At 38.6% G+C, this 17,686-nt stretch overlaps 1 protein-coding gene across 3 annotated transcripts in view; it reads right to left on the bottom strand.

Moving 5' to 3' along the window:
- The window catches only part of PHEX (phosphate regulating endopeptidase X-linked), a 195,154-nt gene that overhangs the window by 15,966 nt on the left and 161,502 nt on the right, over positions 1-17,686 (bottom strand). For all 3 annotated transcript variants that reach the window (XM_070603463.1, XM_070603465.1, XM_070603464.1), the window contains 3 exons: positions 8,666-8,720; positions 4,636-4,703; positions 2,302-2,432 (listed from right to left, as the gene is read on the bottom strand). In XM_070603463.1, the coding sequence (XP_070459564.1) occupies positions 2,302-2,432; positions 4,636-4,703; positions 8,666-8,720 (254 nt within the window). The remainder of the gene's footprint in view (positions 1-2,301; positions 2,433-4,635; positions 4,704-8,665; positions 8,721-17,686) is intronic.

Raw genomic sequence — 17,686 nt, 5'->3', positions numbered from 1 at the left:
TAAAGTGCATGGATTTTTACCTAACTTCTTCTGCGATGGTGAAATAAACCCCAAGTACAATAGACTTAAGGCATAGCAAGGATTTGGGTGCTTTCCCAGCCCCAGTAAGATATCAGGATGGAGTACATGCTTAGTTAAGGGACCAAGAGACCCTGGGGAAACCACCTGAAGATACAGGGATCTACTCCAGTTCTGTGTGGTCCTCGCTTCTCTTAGGTGTTGTGCCCTTGACCAGATGAATTAGAAGCCTACAGTGTGTACATGTGTGTTTTAAAGGTAGGTCTTCCTGCAGATCCATAACCTACCAACAATTCTTCATTATTGGTTTCTTATTGTCAAATATAATGAGAGAAATCTGTGTCTTATAATTATGAAAGCAGGGATAGGAAACGCAATGGAAAACTACCAGAAAAAATTAATAGTGGGTGAAAGGCATAAAAACTAACCTGACCAAACCAGCAAAATAAGGAAAAGGAAAAAGAAGTTAAAAAAATGTACAGGAGATAAACTATATAGAGAAAATCATAAAATTGCATTTGGAAACCTAAAACAAACCAAACAGATGGAAAGGCATACCATGTTCTTGAACAAGAAGATTATATTAAAAAAATGTAAATTCCATACATTTAATGTGATTTAACTCAGAATCCCAAAGGCATTTTCTTTGCACGGGTGGAGGCCAGGGGGGCAGAATGGGTAAAATGATCTTTGAGCATATATAGAAGTATATTTGTCTGAGAATGGCCAAGTATATAAAAGAACAGTGAGGAAGAGCTTATATTAACAGATACCAGAACAATCCATACAGCCACAGTAATACGGCAGGGGTATAGAAATCAACAAAGAAATCAGCAGAATAAAATATATAATCTAGAAATTTATCTCAGCATATATGAGATTCTAATATTTGACAAACATTCAATTCAGTGAGAAAAAAATGTCTTTTAATCAATGATGCTGGGTCAACTGGCTATCCTTTGGAAGAAAATAAGTGTGAACTCTCATATTAAACTCCACAGAAAAATAAGTTTCACGTACATTCCATAAATGTAAAATAACAAAACAACAAAAACCTCCCCGGAAAGGCTGGGAGACTACATATGTGATGTAGAACGGAAATGCAGAAACTACTTTTTGAGAGATAGGTATCTTTGACTATACAGAAATGTTTAATTTTTATATGTCAAAAGACACCATATACAAAGACTAACGGATGAGTAATATATCAGGGGGAAATACTATAATGTGAATGATCGATAAAATCTGAACATCCATAATATTAAAAAAAGTTCTCATAAATTGACAAGAAAATAACTCAAGAGATAAATGATCTTTCATACATCACTGGTGGGAATATGAAATATTATAATTTGTTGGTGACAGTAGGAATCTATCCTATAGGGAAAAAAAGAATATGCACATAATAAGAGTGTTTATTGCAGCAGCATTTATTGTGGAAAAATAATTGGAGAGAAAATATAACCCCTCAACAAGAGGTTAGTTGAGGACATTATAGTCACACTGTGGACTTTTAGGCAGCCACTGAAAACTATGAACTAAAAGGACGCGTGTGTGTATGTGTGTGTGTGTATCTCTACATGAGCATTGGAAAAAGTATCAGGGTGATTAAGATAGATTCCAGGTAGGGAAGATAAGACTGATGAGAAGGAAAGGGGGAGGTAAAGACATAAAAAGAAAAGGAACAAAACTTCACACACACAAACAGCATGCATGAGATCTCATTTGTGCCTTTATGTAAATTTATATATGTATATATAATAGAAAATAAACATTTTACAAGCATATTTCTTTTGTTCAAATTTCTATAGCTAAGAACTCTTAGCCAATTCAGAGTCATTAGTTCAAATTAGTGAAGTTTTACTTCTATTAACTAAACTTAAGCAGTAGTTTGAAGGAAAATTTTTTTAATCATATGGATGTAGATTTACAAGAATTTTATTGTTTATCTTTGCTACAGGATTTTCTACATTAATCTGAATCTAGGAAAACAAACTAATGTTTAGGCTGTGATTCTCAAACTTTAGCTTGTATCAGAATCACCGGAAGGCTTGTGAAAAGACAGACTGCCAGACTACTAGCCCAACCTCCCCCACCCCTCTGAGATTCTGGGTCAGTAGGTCTGGAGTAAGACTCAAGAAGTTGCATTTCCACAAGTTCCCTGCAGGGCTGGTGTTGTTGGCCTGGGAACCACACTTTGAGAACCCATGTTCAGAGGCAAGCTAATGTCCAAACGAGGAAAAATGACCCAAAAGATGCCCCCTTCACCACAATTGTACTCACATTTAAGCCAGCTTTCTTCCAATAATAGTTGCTATACTGGTTAACCATGCACTTTGTTTTTTCTTTAAACTTTTCTTCTGAGTCAACAGACCACCAAGGATCCAGGTTTCCATTTTTATCATATTTTCTACCTAGCAAAAAGTAAAGTGAAAAGATATTTGTATTATTTATGGAAACTAATTTCTTCATCTTCCCTTTCCCTCACTTCCATAAGCCTTGAAAAAGCAGCCCCAGCAGCAGGGACCACTCTTGGGAGCAGCTCCTGCCTTCTCTCCAGTGTCACAGGTTCATTGTAAAAAGGGAGGAAAGGAGAAAGAGGTTCGAGAAGTTCTTTCCTTCTAAGTTAACAAAGAGTATTTTAAAAATAAGATTCATTAACTTATGGCATGAACCATTCTTAACCAATCTTGGATTCTTTGTTTTCACCTGATCTGACCTCAAATGTTCTCTGGATTATGAAATGAAATGGCTTCATTCAGAAAGCCCATGGAGGGAGCCAGAGCACCACTACCAGTGAAATTCCAAATGATCCATAGGAACAGCCTGGGTGAGTCATTCACACCCTGCGACCACAGCCCCTGACTCAGCCTTATAGCAACGTGTTTCTTCCAAGTTGCCAGGAGCCGAGAGACACATAAAACCTCTGTTATGAATCATTCCACAGCCACCAGTGTGGATGGAAAGCCCATCTGTCCCGCTTTGACAAGGAAAGTTGCTCTAAAAAGAGAACTTGGAACAAGAATGGAAATCTCCAAAACATAATGGGAAAAAAAAGATTAGTTATACATGCTTTTTTGCTACAGGCTCACTCTTCGTTTTCTCTACACCCTTCAAAAAAAGAAGTTTGAGTGTATCTGTGTATCTGAACTATCTTCTATACTCAAGATTACTATTGGTTTAAATTTAATTATGCAGAGAACTCTTCATTGGACTTACAAGAAAGTCCTCTAAGCAAAGCTGTTAACTGGAACAATCCAAAGCTCTTCAGCAAGGTCAGATGCCACTACCACCACCCCCTAGGAGAGTATGGAGTCACTGTCCTCCACCCACTAACCAACCAATCATTAAATATTTACTGGGCATATACTTATATCTGCATCGCACTGTTCTAAGTATTGGTTACAGAGTGAAATTGCCATCATTAAATTCTGTCCCTTGAGAAAGAATCCAGAAGGCCTCCAGAAGATTCTGGGGGAGAACTGTACTTATATTTCCTAAGGAAGAAAGGCCAGAACCAAGAGATCACTACTGGCTTTTGTTTCTTAGCTAAGACTCTCCTCTCAGATAAACCAAACATGCAAAGACAGAAAGTGAGGCTCTGGGGATTCAGAGGACTACAAGGCAGCTATATTTTAACAGGGAGTGGAGATCAGGGGAACAAAAAACCTAAGCGATTAAGGAATGGCTGGTGTGAGTACAGGAAGAATTGTCCAGAAAGAGAAGAACGAAAAGGGTCTCTGGCCCTGGGGTAGGCATCCAGGAAAGAATGTTGGAGACTACAGACATGAAAGAACATATACAATGTTGCCTTGCCTTGGGCCAGCCGGGTTCCTGAGTCCGCCTGTAACTCATTGCATGGATGTGGGTGTGATCATAATTTGCTGCTAATTCATAAGTTTCAGGGATTTCATGTGGATTTCCAATAATACTCCAAAGTTAGAGGAGGAAGGAATGCTGATTAAAAATGATGATGATTCTCAAAGGGCAATCATTTCTTTAGTTTATGCCATATTCTGCTCTTTCCTTTTGCTTAAATGTCATCAGGATACACAGTATATTCTATATTATGCATTATTAGGAAAGCACAGCCTTTTAAAAAAATTCTGAATATATGCCAGCATAGAGAAAAACAGAGATTAAGCATTGCATAATCCTTGAAATAGTATAAAGGAACCAGTCAGCCAAGCTGCAGAGTCCTAACTCGCTGAGTCCTAACTTGGCAGCATGTATAATCATCTTAGGAGCAGAGCTCACACCTCCAGGGAAAGCATCTCAAGATGGTGAATAAAGAAATCAAGACAAAGGGGAGAAGCTATAAAGCAATTCCTATAACCATGGTGGCAGCACAGCAATCCTGATCTAAATGCAAAGCTAATTTAATTGAAATTACAAGGTCTTTTTTTCATTCTACCCCATCACCAATGGGAACAATTATTTATTTATTGCAAGCATCACAGCAAGACATGGCGAAAAGTTTTCAATCAGCAATCATACTGCCTTGGATAATCTTCAATCTATGAGGATGCCACTATGCAATGATAATAGCAACAATTAACATCCATATAGTCAACATTATCATAAAAGCAGCAGCTTATACAATGAACCAGTACTTACCATTATTATCAAATCCATGTGTAAATTCATGTCCAACAATTACTCCTATAGCACCATAACTCAGAGATCTATGGCATAAATATATAATTTGGAGAAAATTACAATCATGAATCTCAGAGCATAATCCTTTAATTTTTTTCAATGAAAAGCCATGATAATCTGTTTTCTAGTAACCATGGTAATAACAATCTAATAACCACACTCACAAAACTGTAAACACACCCTTCTCATTGAAATGGACAAAGAAAAATATAAATTCTAACATTTTCATTATGTTCATGTATGGGCCTTAGCATCCTACCTTGTGAAATCAGGGATGTGAAAGAGATGGGTTCTCAAGTCCCTTCCAGCCCTAAGGTTTCTATGATTCTAAATCTGCTCCAGCTGTAGTTTATAAACACCCAAAGCAGCAGCAGGGTTTGAAAAGATCCTGTCAGTAAACATACCATTTATTTTTTAATCTGAGAATCTGTTGAAAAATCACTATAGACTTAGAAGTTAAATTGTTTTCCAAATGTAGTCATAAAAAAGGAATAAAGCAGAGATTAAAAGGGATCACTCTGCTTTCAAAGGTAGTCACGTTTGTCTGCTGCTGTGACTGACAAGCTCACAACTGAATGGCAAAGCCTGTGAAGCCTTAACCAGGTTCGGAAAAGGTGTTATATTATTTCTCTTCACCTCTGAAGGAACATGAGGTGGCTTACATACAAAGGTGACCACTGACAATTCCACCTGTCTGAATGCATATGCCCCTCCTCCCATCAAGAGGCAATCTATTTCCTTCCCCTTGAACCTGGATGGGCCTCGGGACTTGCTGTGACCAACAGAATGCAGCGGAAGGGGCCGGGTGTGACTCCTGGGCTTAGGCCTTGAGAGGCCTTGTAGCTTCCATTTTTTGCCACCTTGGAAGTCAGCTGTAATGTAAAGAAATTGGACTAACCAGCCCCAGAGAGAGAGGCCAAGTGAAGCAAGTAAGAGATGTCAAAAGTTGAGAGACTTCTAAAGAGAGAGGCCTGCCAGACCCCAGCCAGCAAGCCAGCCCAACTAGGGCACCAGACATGTGAGCAAAGTCATCTTACATCCTCCGGCCCCAGTTGAGCAGCCCCAGCCAACACTACACAGAACAGACAAACCGTCTCAGCTGAATCCTGCCCAAACTGTAGAATCATGAGCCAATATGTGGCTGTGTGGCAGCACTTTGTTACGTAGCAATAGATAACTGAAACAGAACCTATTAATGATATCTGAAGAAATTGATACAGTGGCTTCCACACGTGTGTGTCTGGGATCTTCTCTCTCAACTACAAGTTCCATGGAGGCCAAACCCTTATCTACTTGATCACTGCTAAATGCTCTGTACCTAGTACACAGTAAGAAAGCAACAAAGATTTAACCAATTCATTAATTAACTTTACCACTTCATGCAAGTGACAGATCTATATGTAACTTCTTTTAGTCATTTAACATGTGGACAAGGATTACAAACAACTTAAAATCCTCGTTATGAGGATTCTTCCTGAGATTTGCAATTATGCTAAAAATATTTCACAGTTGGTTCCTGACATGCAACATCAAAGTCACCCAGCAAATAGACAGGACCCATAAGTGGAAGGAAGGAGAATTTTTGAAGCAACATATTATTACAGGACATAATGATCCTTAACATGCTAATTGTTTGTCTCAACTATACCCAAGGAAGTGCTGTAAGATTTAATTTTTCCCCTTGGTGGCAATTCTTTCCTTTGTTATTTCTTTCCTGCAAGGTAATTTGCATTTGAAAAAATGCTTCCTACTGTTTTTCCATCATTGCAAACCTTCATTAAAGAAGTAAGAGTAAAATTATGCATTTCAATCATAGAACTATCATAGCAGTGTGGGATCAACTCGTAATTTTACATAGTGCTAATTTTTGCAGCAGTAGCTATCACTGTGCAGCCTGTAACATTCCGTTTTTCCAGACCTCTCAGCCCTGAGAATAGTACTCAGTCCTCTACAACCCACAGTTGATGCTATTGACTGGATGAATTTAAGGGATGAACAATGGAAGCTTAGAGGAACTGCTCTGCAATAAATGTCCCCTAAGAGGGACCGCTCCAATGAGCTTCCTATTTGCAAAAGATAATAGAGAATTCTGAAAATGATTGAATCATTGTAAGTTCCAATTCTCAGTTACATAATCACAATCCTTTGGACAAGAGACAAAGAAAAAGTAATTTTATACAGCTAAGACTGACAACGATAAGGTTTCATAATACTAAATTCACATCTCCCATTTTATCAATGGACATTATTTAAATTAGCATGTTATAAAAATAAGTAAACTTGTATGCCTTTTAATATGTGTCTGGCTGGCCAGAAATAAGAAGACTCCTACAGAGAAAATCCACCCTTCCAAAAATAAAATGGAGAAGACAACTATTTTTCCACCTACTCGGTTTCTTTTTTGTTCTTACTACCCAATGGGTTTAATATATGCACAGGATTTTCTGTCAACAACAAAACAACCGTACTGCTGTCTGGAGCAACCACGATCTCACACGATCATCAAGTAAAGGCTACTCTACGTCTGAATTGGAAATTTACAAAAATCCTAGAGTTGGAAGCAGCTTTAAGCCCAGCTGGTTCAACCCCTTCTCAGAGGCATGAAACCCCACTACAAAAACCTGTTCAAATTGTTTTAAGACTTCTCCTTGGGCATTGCCAATAACCAGGAGCTCACTCCTTTCTGAAGTAGCCCATTCCCTGTTTGGGTGGTTCTAAATACAACATCTCTTCCTAATATTAGTCCGGAATCTCTTTCCTATGTCTTCTGTTGGTCTAGTGTAGTCTCTAGCTGAACACCGCTGACCTCCCTGAATATAGTAAATCATTCTGTCACCTTAACTTTCCTTCAAAAATGTGAAGACAGTTATGAGGTTCTCCCTCAAGTGTTCTTTTTGTAAGGTCTTCCAACTTTTTTTCTTCAGTCATGAATTCTAGACGAGCATTTCCCAAAATATAGGGAAAAGAGGAGTTTAGGAAACTCTGGGTTAAAAACATTTAAATAGGGTTCTTTCTTGCAGAACTTCTTGGGAATTTTTATGCTGCTAAGTATTGTGATTCTCTCAAGTAAAAGGAATGGGAGGACGACTTGCCTCTATTACTACTTCAAAGAATACACACTTTAGGAAATGTTGTCTTAGGCCATTTACAATCCTGATTCTCTCCCCTGGAAACAATTCTGCTTGTTGATGTCCCATAATTAGACCCAACACTCAGGGGAGGGCAAAGGTGATGTGAGCAGAAAGGATATCAATTCACTGGTTCTGGAGGCTATCCATCCAGAACAGAAGGACGTATGGGAAGCCATCTCACTAGACTGTGATGACCATGTCTCCAGTATCTGCATATTTCTAAAAGATGCTTAATAATTATTCTTTGAGCAGATATCTTAATAGAGGATGGATGGCTTCACTGAGGACATAGAACTCTTACTCCTATAGCTACCCATGTTCTATTGCAAGTTTTTGAGCAAATAAGCTGTAGCCTATTAATACCCAAGCTCCTTACCTGGCATTCAGAGCCCTCCAATATCAAACCTCCACCTTCTTTCCTGTTACTTCCCTTCATATACCACTTGGACCAGCCACACTAGACTCTCTGATATTCTACAAGCACTTTCCCTTCCTTTTCTCACATTGTTTCTTACATTTGGAATGGTTTTAGACCCATCACCATCAACTCAAATTCTAACAATCCTTCAATGTCCAAATATTTGTAGTATGAGTCAATATATAAGTGAATAAACAAATAAAAATGAAAGCTGTCTACGTATAAGTTGGCTTTCCTGTTCAGTCACACACCTTAGAACAAGAATGAGAAAACAAATACCTAAAATGGTGAGAGTCAGGCCAACCCACACCAGGTTCCATGCCCTCTTTTTGCTGAACAATCATCAGCTTTGGTTTTTTGACTTTATATTCTGTGCTCTGCCAAAGCAGCATGTTCTTCCTTACTTGTCCATAACTGGTTTCTTTACTAATTTACTTACCGAGGATATTCTGTTCCCCAAAAGAAAGGCTTCTGGAGCTCTCCTGCTGGAAATCCTGGGAGAAAGACAAAGAAACAAACAAAATTATACGGGATATCGAGAGATTGAGTCAATGATGACTACCTGCTTCCAGCTGTAGCCTTGGGGTTTCAAAGGCCCACCTGAAAAGTACTCCTCGTGGAGCTGGGAGCCCTCAAAGACATGCAACAGCCTCTAAGAGGATATTAATGTAACTGAGTTTGAAATAAGTGCATTGTATCAGTTTTAAAGAAAGAACCCATTTTGCATGGACACACTATTGGCAGTGTCCAACCTGCTGTGAACCGAGTTCCTTCATACATAGCATGTGCAGGAGGCCTCCAGCTGCCCAGTAGCTTCCCCTGATACAGAAAGGGCCAGCTTCATGGGCACACAACCTGTGTAATCACACGGGACGCCCCACACTGAAGGATCTTGCACTTGGTTTAATGCTCTGCTATTGCTATCTTGAAATCCTTGATAGTTTTACCTTTGAACTTGCTTTCATAATTAGAGCCTGAGGAGATAAGGAAGCATGCATGTGAGCAAAGGACCGGAGTACGATATGTATGCTCACAGGTCCTAGATGACCCATTTGCATACAGCATTCATGATGCTTCCCTCCAGGAGCACAGAACTCCAGTAGACCCACAACGCGTGGGAATTCAGTGAAACTCAAAGTGAGTACAAGGGAAGCATGTTATATCTAGGCTGAATAGGTGGGGGTTCTGACAGCCTCAAGGGGCAATTCCTTCTACTGGAACCAGAATTTGCTCTGATCACCAAAAGAAGGCAATGGCATTCTAAGAAACACAAATGAACAAGGAACTCTATCACATCCTTTCTTACTCCTCTTACTTCCCTGCAGTAGCCAACCATTTACACTGCAATAGATGACATAGAAGGACAGGGAGAGACAGGGTGACTCATGGTTTCTTTTCCTTTCAGTCCTTCCTTACATATCAGTAAGCCAAAAGTAGAGAGTATTGGTAGAAGGTGCATGTATTAAGAAGTGAAATAAAAAGAGCTGAGTTAGTTTTGTGCAACATTTCTACTATTCTGGTAAGAACAAAATATATATTCATGTACAAGCTACAAAATACAAACTGTGATTTTGGTGATTCCACATACAAGTTAAATGCTCTTATATTTACATTTAAAATGGGCATTGCACAATATAAAGATGAATTTGGTAAAATTATGCTAATGATTTTAAATTTTAGTTTTTCTTACAACTTATAACGGTATTAAATGGTAAATAAAACTACCATGCCAAGTCTAGAGAAAGAGGGACCGTGGAAGACAGGACAAAGCTTTATATTTTAGCACCTTTAACAGCACTTTCTCCTGATTGCTGAAGAGGGAGCCACTACATTTTCACTTTGCACTGGGCCCTGCAAATTATGTAGCTGGCTCTGGATGCAGGTGAGTGGGAGAAATGTTTTGCTTTGCCGCTGCAACTCACCACTAAATTTTGTACCCTGGGTTGATCCTAAGAGCTGCACTTAACAAGTTATCAAGCTGGGAAGGCAAAGCACAGTAACAAAAGAGAGACAGAGAGAGAGAGATGCCTTCTGCAGTGTCCTTGCCTGCTCCAGAGCCACTGCTCAGGGCCCCTTGAGACTGCAAGCTCTTTTATGAGTTAAAATGTTTTCTCTTCCCTCTCGCCCTCTCAACATTCTACCTCCCCTCCATGACAAGGCACTATGAGGCGAAGTGAGGGTAGGGAAGCAAGTTCTTAATTTAGAAGTGAAATGTTAATTCTATATAACTAGTATACATATTCCTTCTATTTTCTTAATAATGTCATAGCTTGAGAATTCGAGGTGCAAAATCCTAATTGCAAAACAGCAATGGATCCAGCTAGTAGTTCTCTTTCTTCCTGCTGCTTTCACATAAAGGACAATGCATCTGACTTTCAAGGGTAACGCCATATTAACTTCATGATTTCTACATTTTCTGATATCTTTGGCATCTTTACATCAATATTCCATCCTCTTTTTTGATGATTACTTTTAGTAAGTCATTCTGACTTGGAGATACATATATGTAAATATATTATATATATACGCAAATAACAGTGTTTACATGAAAATTCCATCTCACACAATATATCATCAAAAAGCAATGATATTCCCTACTAAGAACAATGATCATAAACCAATGTGATTTAATTATTAAATCATTATGGCTTTCCTGCTTGGTAATGTGCCCAGCTGGAAGCATTTGTGTCCACTGCCAACCTCTTTACAGAAAACATCTGACACCTGCATGAGCCTCATTTCTGCTGCTGTTGCAATGAGAGGCCTCAGACAGCACACTCCTCTGATCAGCTGTATCTGCTCAACTTGTCAGGGCCATGGAACCCAACACTGATCAACAGCAGAATCTGATGCCCTCAGGACTATTCTGCTAAAGTGAATGGATTAACAGTTTAAGCTGCATTTTTGGAGACGTCAACTGGCAAGAGTGATAGATGGAATCCCAACAGGGCGAACTCAATATCTTATCTCATAAAGTGGATAAGTTGTATTTAGCAAAGGTAGAAGTAAAAAATAAATGGAAATGGAATTCTTTCTCTTTCCCTTTTCAACAGGCTTTTCTTACATTTTCTTGCGTATCCATTTTCTTTCTTTTTTCCCCCATTTCAGCACTGCCTCACCACTTGTTTCACATCTTTAAAGATCCTTTTTTATCAGTATATTTACGGGAGGCATTCCTCACAGAGTAAATGTGTGTGTGTATATATGTACACATTTACATACATACAGACACACACACATATGAGCGATAGGAAAGGAGGGAGAGGGAGGAAAGAGAAACTATTAGATTGACAAAAATTAATAAATTTGATAATAGGTAATACTGGCCAGGAAGCACACTGGTAGGAATGTAAATTGTTGCAAGCAGTTTGAAGAGCAATTTAGTCATCTCTTAATGGTTTAAATGCCATTTTAAAAATGAGTAACTACATGCTGATATGGAAAAAGCTCCAAGAGATATTAAGTGAAGAAAAGAAACTAAGTGAAAAAACAGCATTCAGTCCTGTATGGGGTCCTTTTATGGGTGACATATGTGTAAATGTATGTATAGGTATATACTGTCAGTTCTGCTATAACACTTACCATTGCAAAGGCAAATTTGTTCCAACGTGATTGAACATATTAGGGGAAAAACGGGGGCATAACTCCAATTTCACGTTTGCTTATGTGCAATTTTGTCCATGAGAAATGTTAAATGAAAGCAGAAAAACTCACCCAAATGTACTGAGGCCGCATAGGAATACACAAAATGCACACATCCCAACATGAACCAGCTACCTCAGTTCACCGCATGTGTCAGAAGCCACATCCACCCACATCTGGTGTTAAAATCTTCCTCCCAATTTCAGATAACCCACCGTCTACCGCTACACTATAACTCACAAGCTGCAAGCTCTCCAACACCCACTTCCACAAGCCAAATTCAGGTCTTGTCAAGGGAAAGCACCATATTTACTGCGTCATTTATGTATTTATCTATTTAACACGTGTAAAACTGCGCTGCCAGCCCTGGTGGTCTAGTGGTTAAGATTCGGTGCTCTCAACATCGAGGCCCAGGTTCGTTTTCCAGTCAAGGAACCACACCACCTGTCTGTTGGTTGTCATACTGTGGTGACTACATGTTGCTGTGACACTGAAAGCTACGCCACCGGTATTTCAAATACCAGCAGGGTCACCATGGTGGACAGATTTTAGCGGAGCTTCCAGACTAAGGCAGACTAGGAAGAAGGACCTGGTCACTCACTCGCGAAAGAACTGGCCGTGAAAACCCTATAAATAGCAGCAGAGCATTGTCTGATACAGTGCCAGAAAGGTAGAGGGTGGCGCAAAAAGACCAGGCAGGGCTCTGCTCTGCTGTACACAGGGTCTCCAGGAGATAGAATCTACTGGAAGGCACTAACAACAACAACAACAAAACTGTACTATCATTTTTATGAGGCTCCTAGCTTTTGTTTTCATGTGTCACCAATAAAGTTTTTGATTGTTATGTCCCTAATTTCATTTTGCCCATAAGCCCTATGGCTTTTACAGCACAATTTTGCATAGTGCAGTGATGTCTAGGAACATAGATACCGTGCTATAGCAGAACTGACTGTATATGTACACAAATGCATCTACGTATATATGTACATACATATATTCCTGCCAGTGGTTCTCAAATTTTATCAGGCATCAGAATCACCTGGAGGGCTTACTGAAGTACAGATTGTTGGGCTCCACCTTCAGAGTTTCTGAGTCAGTGAGTCTGGAGAGGGGGCTAAGAATGTGTATCTCTAACAAGTTCCCTGTGACACTGATGCTGCTGGTCGAAGAACCACTGCCCACTCACTGGCTTGTGTGCTCTGTAGAGTCATGACTAAATATGTTCATTGCTGCATTGCTGTAATTGAGAAAAGTGTGCAACAAACTAAACGTCCAACAGGATGGGAATGACTTAATTATGGTATAACCATATCATGGACTGCTATACAGCAAATGAAAAGAGGTAGGTCTTAATATTCTAGCATGGAAAAATCTCCAAGACATGTTGTTGGAACAAAGCAAGGCACAGATACAGACATATAAATATCATTTCTATTTTTTAAATAACTATCCTATCAGTGTGAGTATATGTATGTAAATACACAAAAAAGGTCTGCAAAATACCTATCAAACTGATCACAGTGGTTATCTGTTGCAGATAATTGGGATGGGGGTGGGTTGTTAAAGGGGCTTTGGGCATAAATGTAATGTTTTAAATTTTGATTAGTCAAAGGTAATCAACTTGTGTAATTAAAATTAACTCTTAAAGAAATAAATGTGTGTATATTATAGAAAATTCTTCTAAAGGTTATCCAAAAACAGTTTACAGTTAACTAAGCTCACATGGTAGTATTTTGCTCTTGCACTTGTCAACACTAGCAAATTTCATTCCTATTTCAAGCAAAAATACAGATTGTGGTTATATAATTCCAAAGACTAAAAATCTGACAAAAGAAAATACTGGTATCTCTATGTTGTAATAACCTCATTATTTCCTAGTAAAAATTTCTCCTTTTCAAATCTTCACCTGGGAAAACCACTAAGGCCTGCTTTTGGTTTTCTACTTGGGTCAACCTTTTGTTTTTACTAGAGTTTCTCACAACTCCCCTATCAGTGAATACTGACTAACCTAGTTGGAGCCTTAGCAAAATGCTGACCATAAAACACATAGAGTGCTTTTGTTTAGGAGACAGTTGTCAAAGAACTGATCACATTCGGTGGGCAATTAACCCAGGCAGGGTCAACTATTTGACCTTTATAGTCATAAAGTTATATCCTGACTACAGCTACAGCTTTCCAGGAAAAGTTAAATGCCTTGATGTGTCTGGGTTTCAGTATCCATTTTATTACTGTAATATCACATTAATTAGGTTTTTTAGTATAGACAAATCTGGAGAATAAAACAAAATTAGCCCATTACCCCACAGCTCAGACCTAAGAACACAAACATATATATTCATAAATAGCAAATTCACATTGTATGAAGACACATGTTTCATGGAGAAACATGAAAAAAATTAATAATTCCCCTTTCTTCCCACCCCTCTCTCTTCTTTCTACTACTGTCTGCATTGCTTGCTTCAGATATTTGCTCGAATGTAACCTTCTCGTTAAGGCATTCCCTGTGATTTTTAAAGCAGAGAGGTGTTATCCTACCCCCCTTTCTTGCTTTACATCTCTCCATAAAACCACCATCTATGATACTCTACATTCTACTTATTCTGTATAAATTACTGTCTGTCTTTCCTCACCTAGAATGCAAGCTCCATAACAAAATAGATTTTTATTTATTTTTGGTATTCTTTCACCGTGATAGCTCCAGAGCTAGAACAATACCTGGCACATGGCAAGCACTCAATAAATATTTGTTGAGTGAATGGAATCTGCACCTTGTGAAACTCAAAGGGGTGACTGGGGCTAAGCATTACCTGTAATTATGAGTACATCTTGTTGGCCAAAGTCTGAAACATTACATGATACTGTCAGTACTACCAATGTGCTACATCCTGAAGTTTCCATATTCAATACCAGAACGAGGATACGTTTCATTATTCCAATTCTGGTTTGCATTTTCCTTCTAGATTAGAGATTCTGTTAGTTCCATTCTCTTGCATTCATGGAAGAACTAGTGTAGTTTTGAGGTCAGCACATTTTTTCCCAATAAACTTTCAATGAGAATGCAGATATTAACAAGATGAACAGGCCTGCCCAGCTCCATGCAAGTTCCATCACCCGTGTCCTCTTAGTCCGCCCTACCTCCAAGGAATAAAAATAGGACAATCTCCCTTTTTATGTTGGTGGTACATGCTGAAAAGAGAAAATCAGACAAAACACTGATTTGGATCAGAGTCCTTTGGCCCTAACGATACTGAACAAATATAATCTCTTCTCCCTACATTTTTGTATGCTTCATGAAACTGTCACATTAATTTTAAGTTCCATATCCACAAGTGTTTGATTCTTTAACGTCATCACACAGCAAATATTTTGAAAGCATTACCTTCCAAAGTTTTATGTTATTTGGAAGTTTATGTGTATGTGTTTTTATATTGACACTTAGAAATGGTGATTATTTTAAGACAAATGTAGTCAGACTCACCATCTTTTCCTGTTGTTTCCACATTTGGTCAGATTTAACAAAATGGGAGGCCTCCAACTTTCACTGCTGGACTTCAAAACCCAGAGCACCTGCTTCTTCACTTTCTCTATAGAAAACTTTTGTAAATTTACTAATATGATGCAAGGTGACTCAAACTCATCTGAATTTGGGTGGAGTTCATTCTTAAATTGAATCTTTCATTTGACTCTTTTGAAAGAATTAGCATTACTGAATTTGTTCGGCTAGGATCGCTCCAGCAGCCTCTGGGGCAGAAGTGGCACAGCCAGGGGCAAATGAAAACATAAGTTCAGTGCAAAAAATGACAGAGGGGAAAATTCTAAAGAATCCAATAGGTTTTAGAATGTGTGGACCAAAGTACACACTCAATTGTTTGATTAAATCCATTTCCATATTTGCTGTGGCTGCTTTCTCCAGACATATACTTGAGTTTTCCATTAAGCATGTATCTGTCTGTTTTCTTTCACTATGGGCATTTGCGAAGTTTTGCTAAGGAGCTGATTATATTAATACATTGTATTATATTATTAGCTCTACCAAATAACAGGATGTTTGGTCTTTTGCATTTATTTATTGATGTATGAATGTGACTTTATTCTAGTACATGTTATGACAGTTATTTTCAAAAGCCTAAGTGTATGTTTATATAACTGAACTAATCCATGTATCAATCCACATTTCAGAGTTTATTGCTGATGTATCAACATACATTATATCAGCAACATTATTATACTTCTTGGTGAGATTCACTTGCAGTTACTTCTGACCTATTTCATTATTTTACTTGACTTGCGCAATAGCTCCTAGCTCTATAGTTCACTAAGTGAACGCATTTTATAACCCTAATTTTGGAGATGTTAGTATATTTAAATCCAACTACAAAAACTACTGGGAATAGTTGGGTTTGGTTATGATGATGCAATTTCTATACATAATCATTGACCATTAACATTTACTGAGGACCTATGATGTTCCAAGCAACATGGGTAAGCTTTTAACATACAAACATCCTCAAGAACCCACAATCCAGTGACAGAAAGGATTTAACCAGGAAAAAAATTCCTATTTTGCAAGATCTAAAGAGGAAGGTGAACTCATATCAAAGCTCTCTGAAGTATATTTTTTAATTGAAATACGTTTTAAACTCAGTAGGGAAAAGAAATACATGGGAGGATACATGGATACATGGGAGGGAGTAGAAGCATAGAGGTGTTTTGGGAGAGCGGTTATCTATACACACGTCTACACTAATGGGTAAAAGATATGGTTTGTAAGATCACTTGGGGTTTGAGGTAGGAATGGTTTAGGACAGTGGTTCCCAAACCGTGGTCCCCATTCCAGCAGCATCAGCATCACCTGGGCACTTGTTAGAGATGTCAATTATCGGGCCCCCACTCCAGACCTACTGAATCAGGAACTCTAGGGATGGCGTCCAGAGTTTTCAACAGGCCCTCCAGGTTATTCTGGTGGTCTCTAGGTGAGACCCATTGGTTTAGGTCAGGATAAGGATTCTCAACTCCAACTGCACATTAGAATCCCTGGGGAGCTTTTTCAAAATATACCCATGTCCAAGCCCCTGCCCCAGCACTATGAGGCCACAGTCTCTGGGATGGAGCCCTGAACATCAGTATGTTTTAAAAGCTCCCCAGGTGATTCTAATGTACAAACATGTTCAGAACTCTTGGTTTAGCAAAAATAAGGAACTGCTTATATTCAACTTAACTGATGTCTATAAGTCAGCCCTCTCGTCTCATTCTCCTCTCTTCACCACTCCTCAACACTATGCTTATAACATAGGATTAGATGTTTTTATTATAATTTTTCAGACTATACTTTTATAACTGAAAACTTTACATAGCTTATAAATTATGATTGTGCGAAAGGACAAAAAGAGTTTTAAGTGTAACTGCCTTGGAAAATCCAGGATGAATGCTCACTCTAAGAGAGAATGAGTGTTACATCTTATTCAGGATTAGATAAGCCAGATACCACTCTTCTAGAATCTAGGGGGCCATCAGTTGGGATATGGAAATTGCTGCAATTACAAAGCACTTCTGGTTATGTTTTTTGCTGTAAAGAGATTTCATTGTCATCACTACTAAGATTAATAGTGGCTTTTTTTTTCAATTTGGCATCTTTCAGTAGTTTGGTGAATGCCAACCTTCTCCTTTCCAGAAAGTATCAAGTTCTAACAGCTGTGACTCATGTCAAGGGATTCAGCAAGATGCCTTAGCCATCTGTTGGCTTCCTGCAGGTAACCTCCTGCCACTGTACCTATCAGCCTAGAACTGACAAGCAGAAAGCAGCTTCTAAAATCTGCCC

This window comes from Equus przewalskii, chromosome X (assembly GCF_037783145.1).
Source record: "Equus przewalskii isolate Varuska chromosome X, EquPr2, whole genome shotgun sequence".
NCBI classification, from domain to species: Eukaryota; Metazoa; Chordata; class Mammalia; order Perissodactyla; family Equidae; genus Equus; species Equus przewalskii.
Note: the sequence above shows the minus strand (reverse complement) of the source record. Positions and strands in the feature narration are given on the sequence as shown.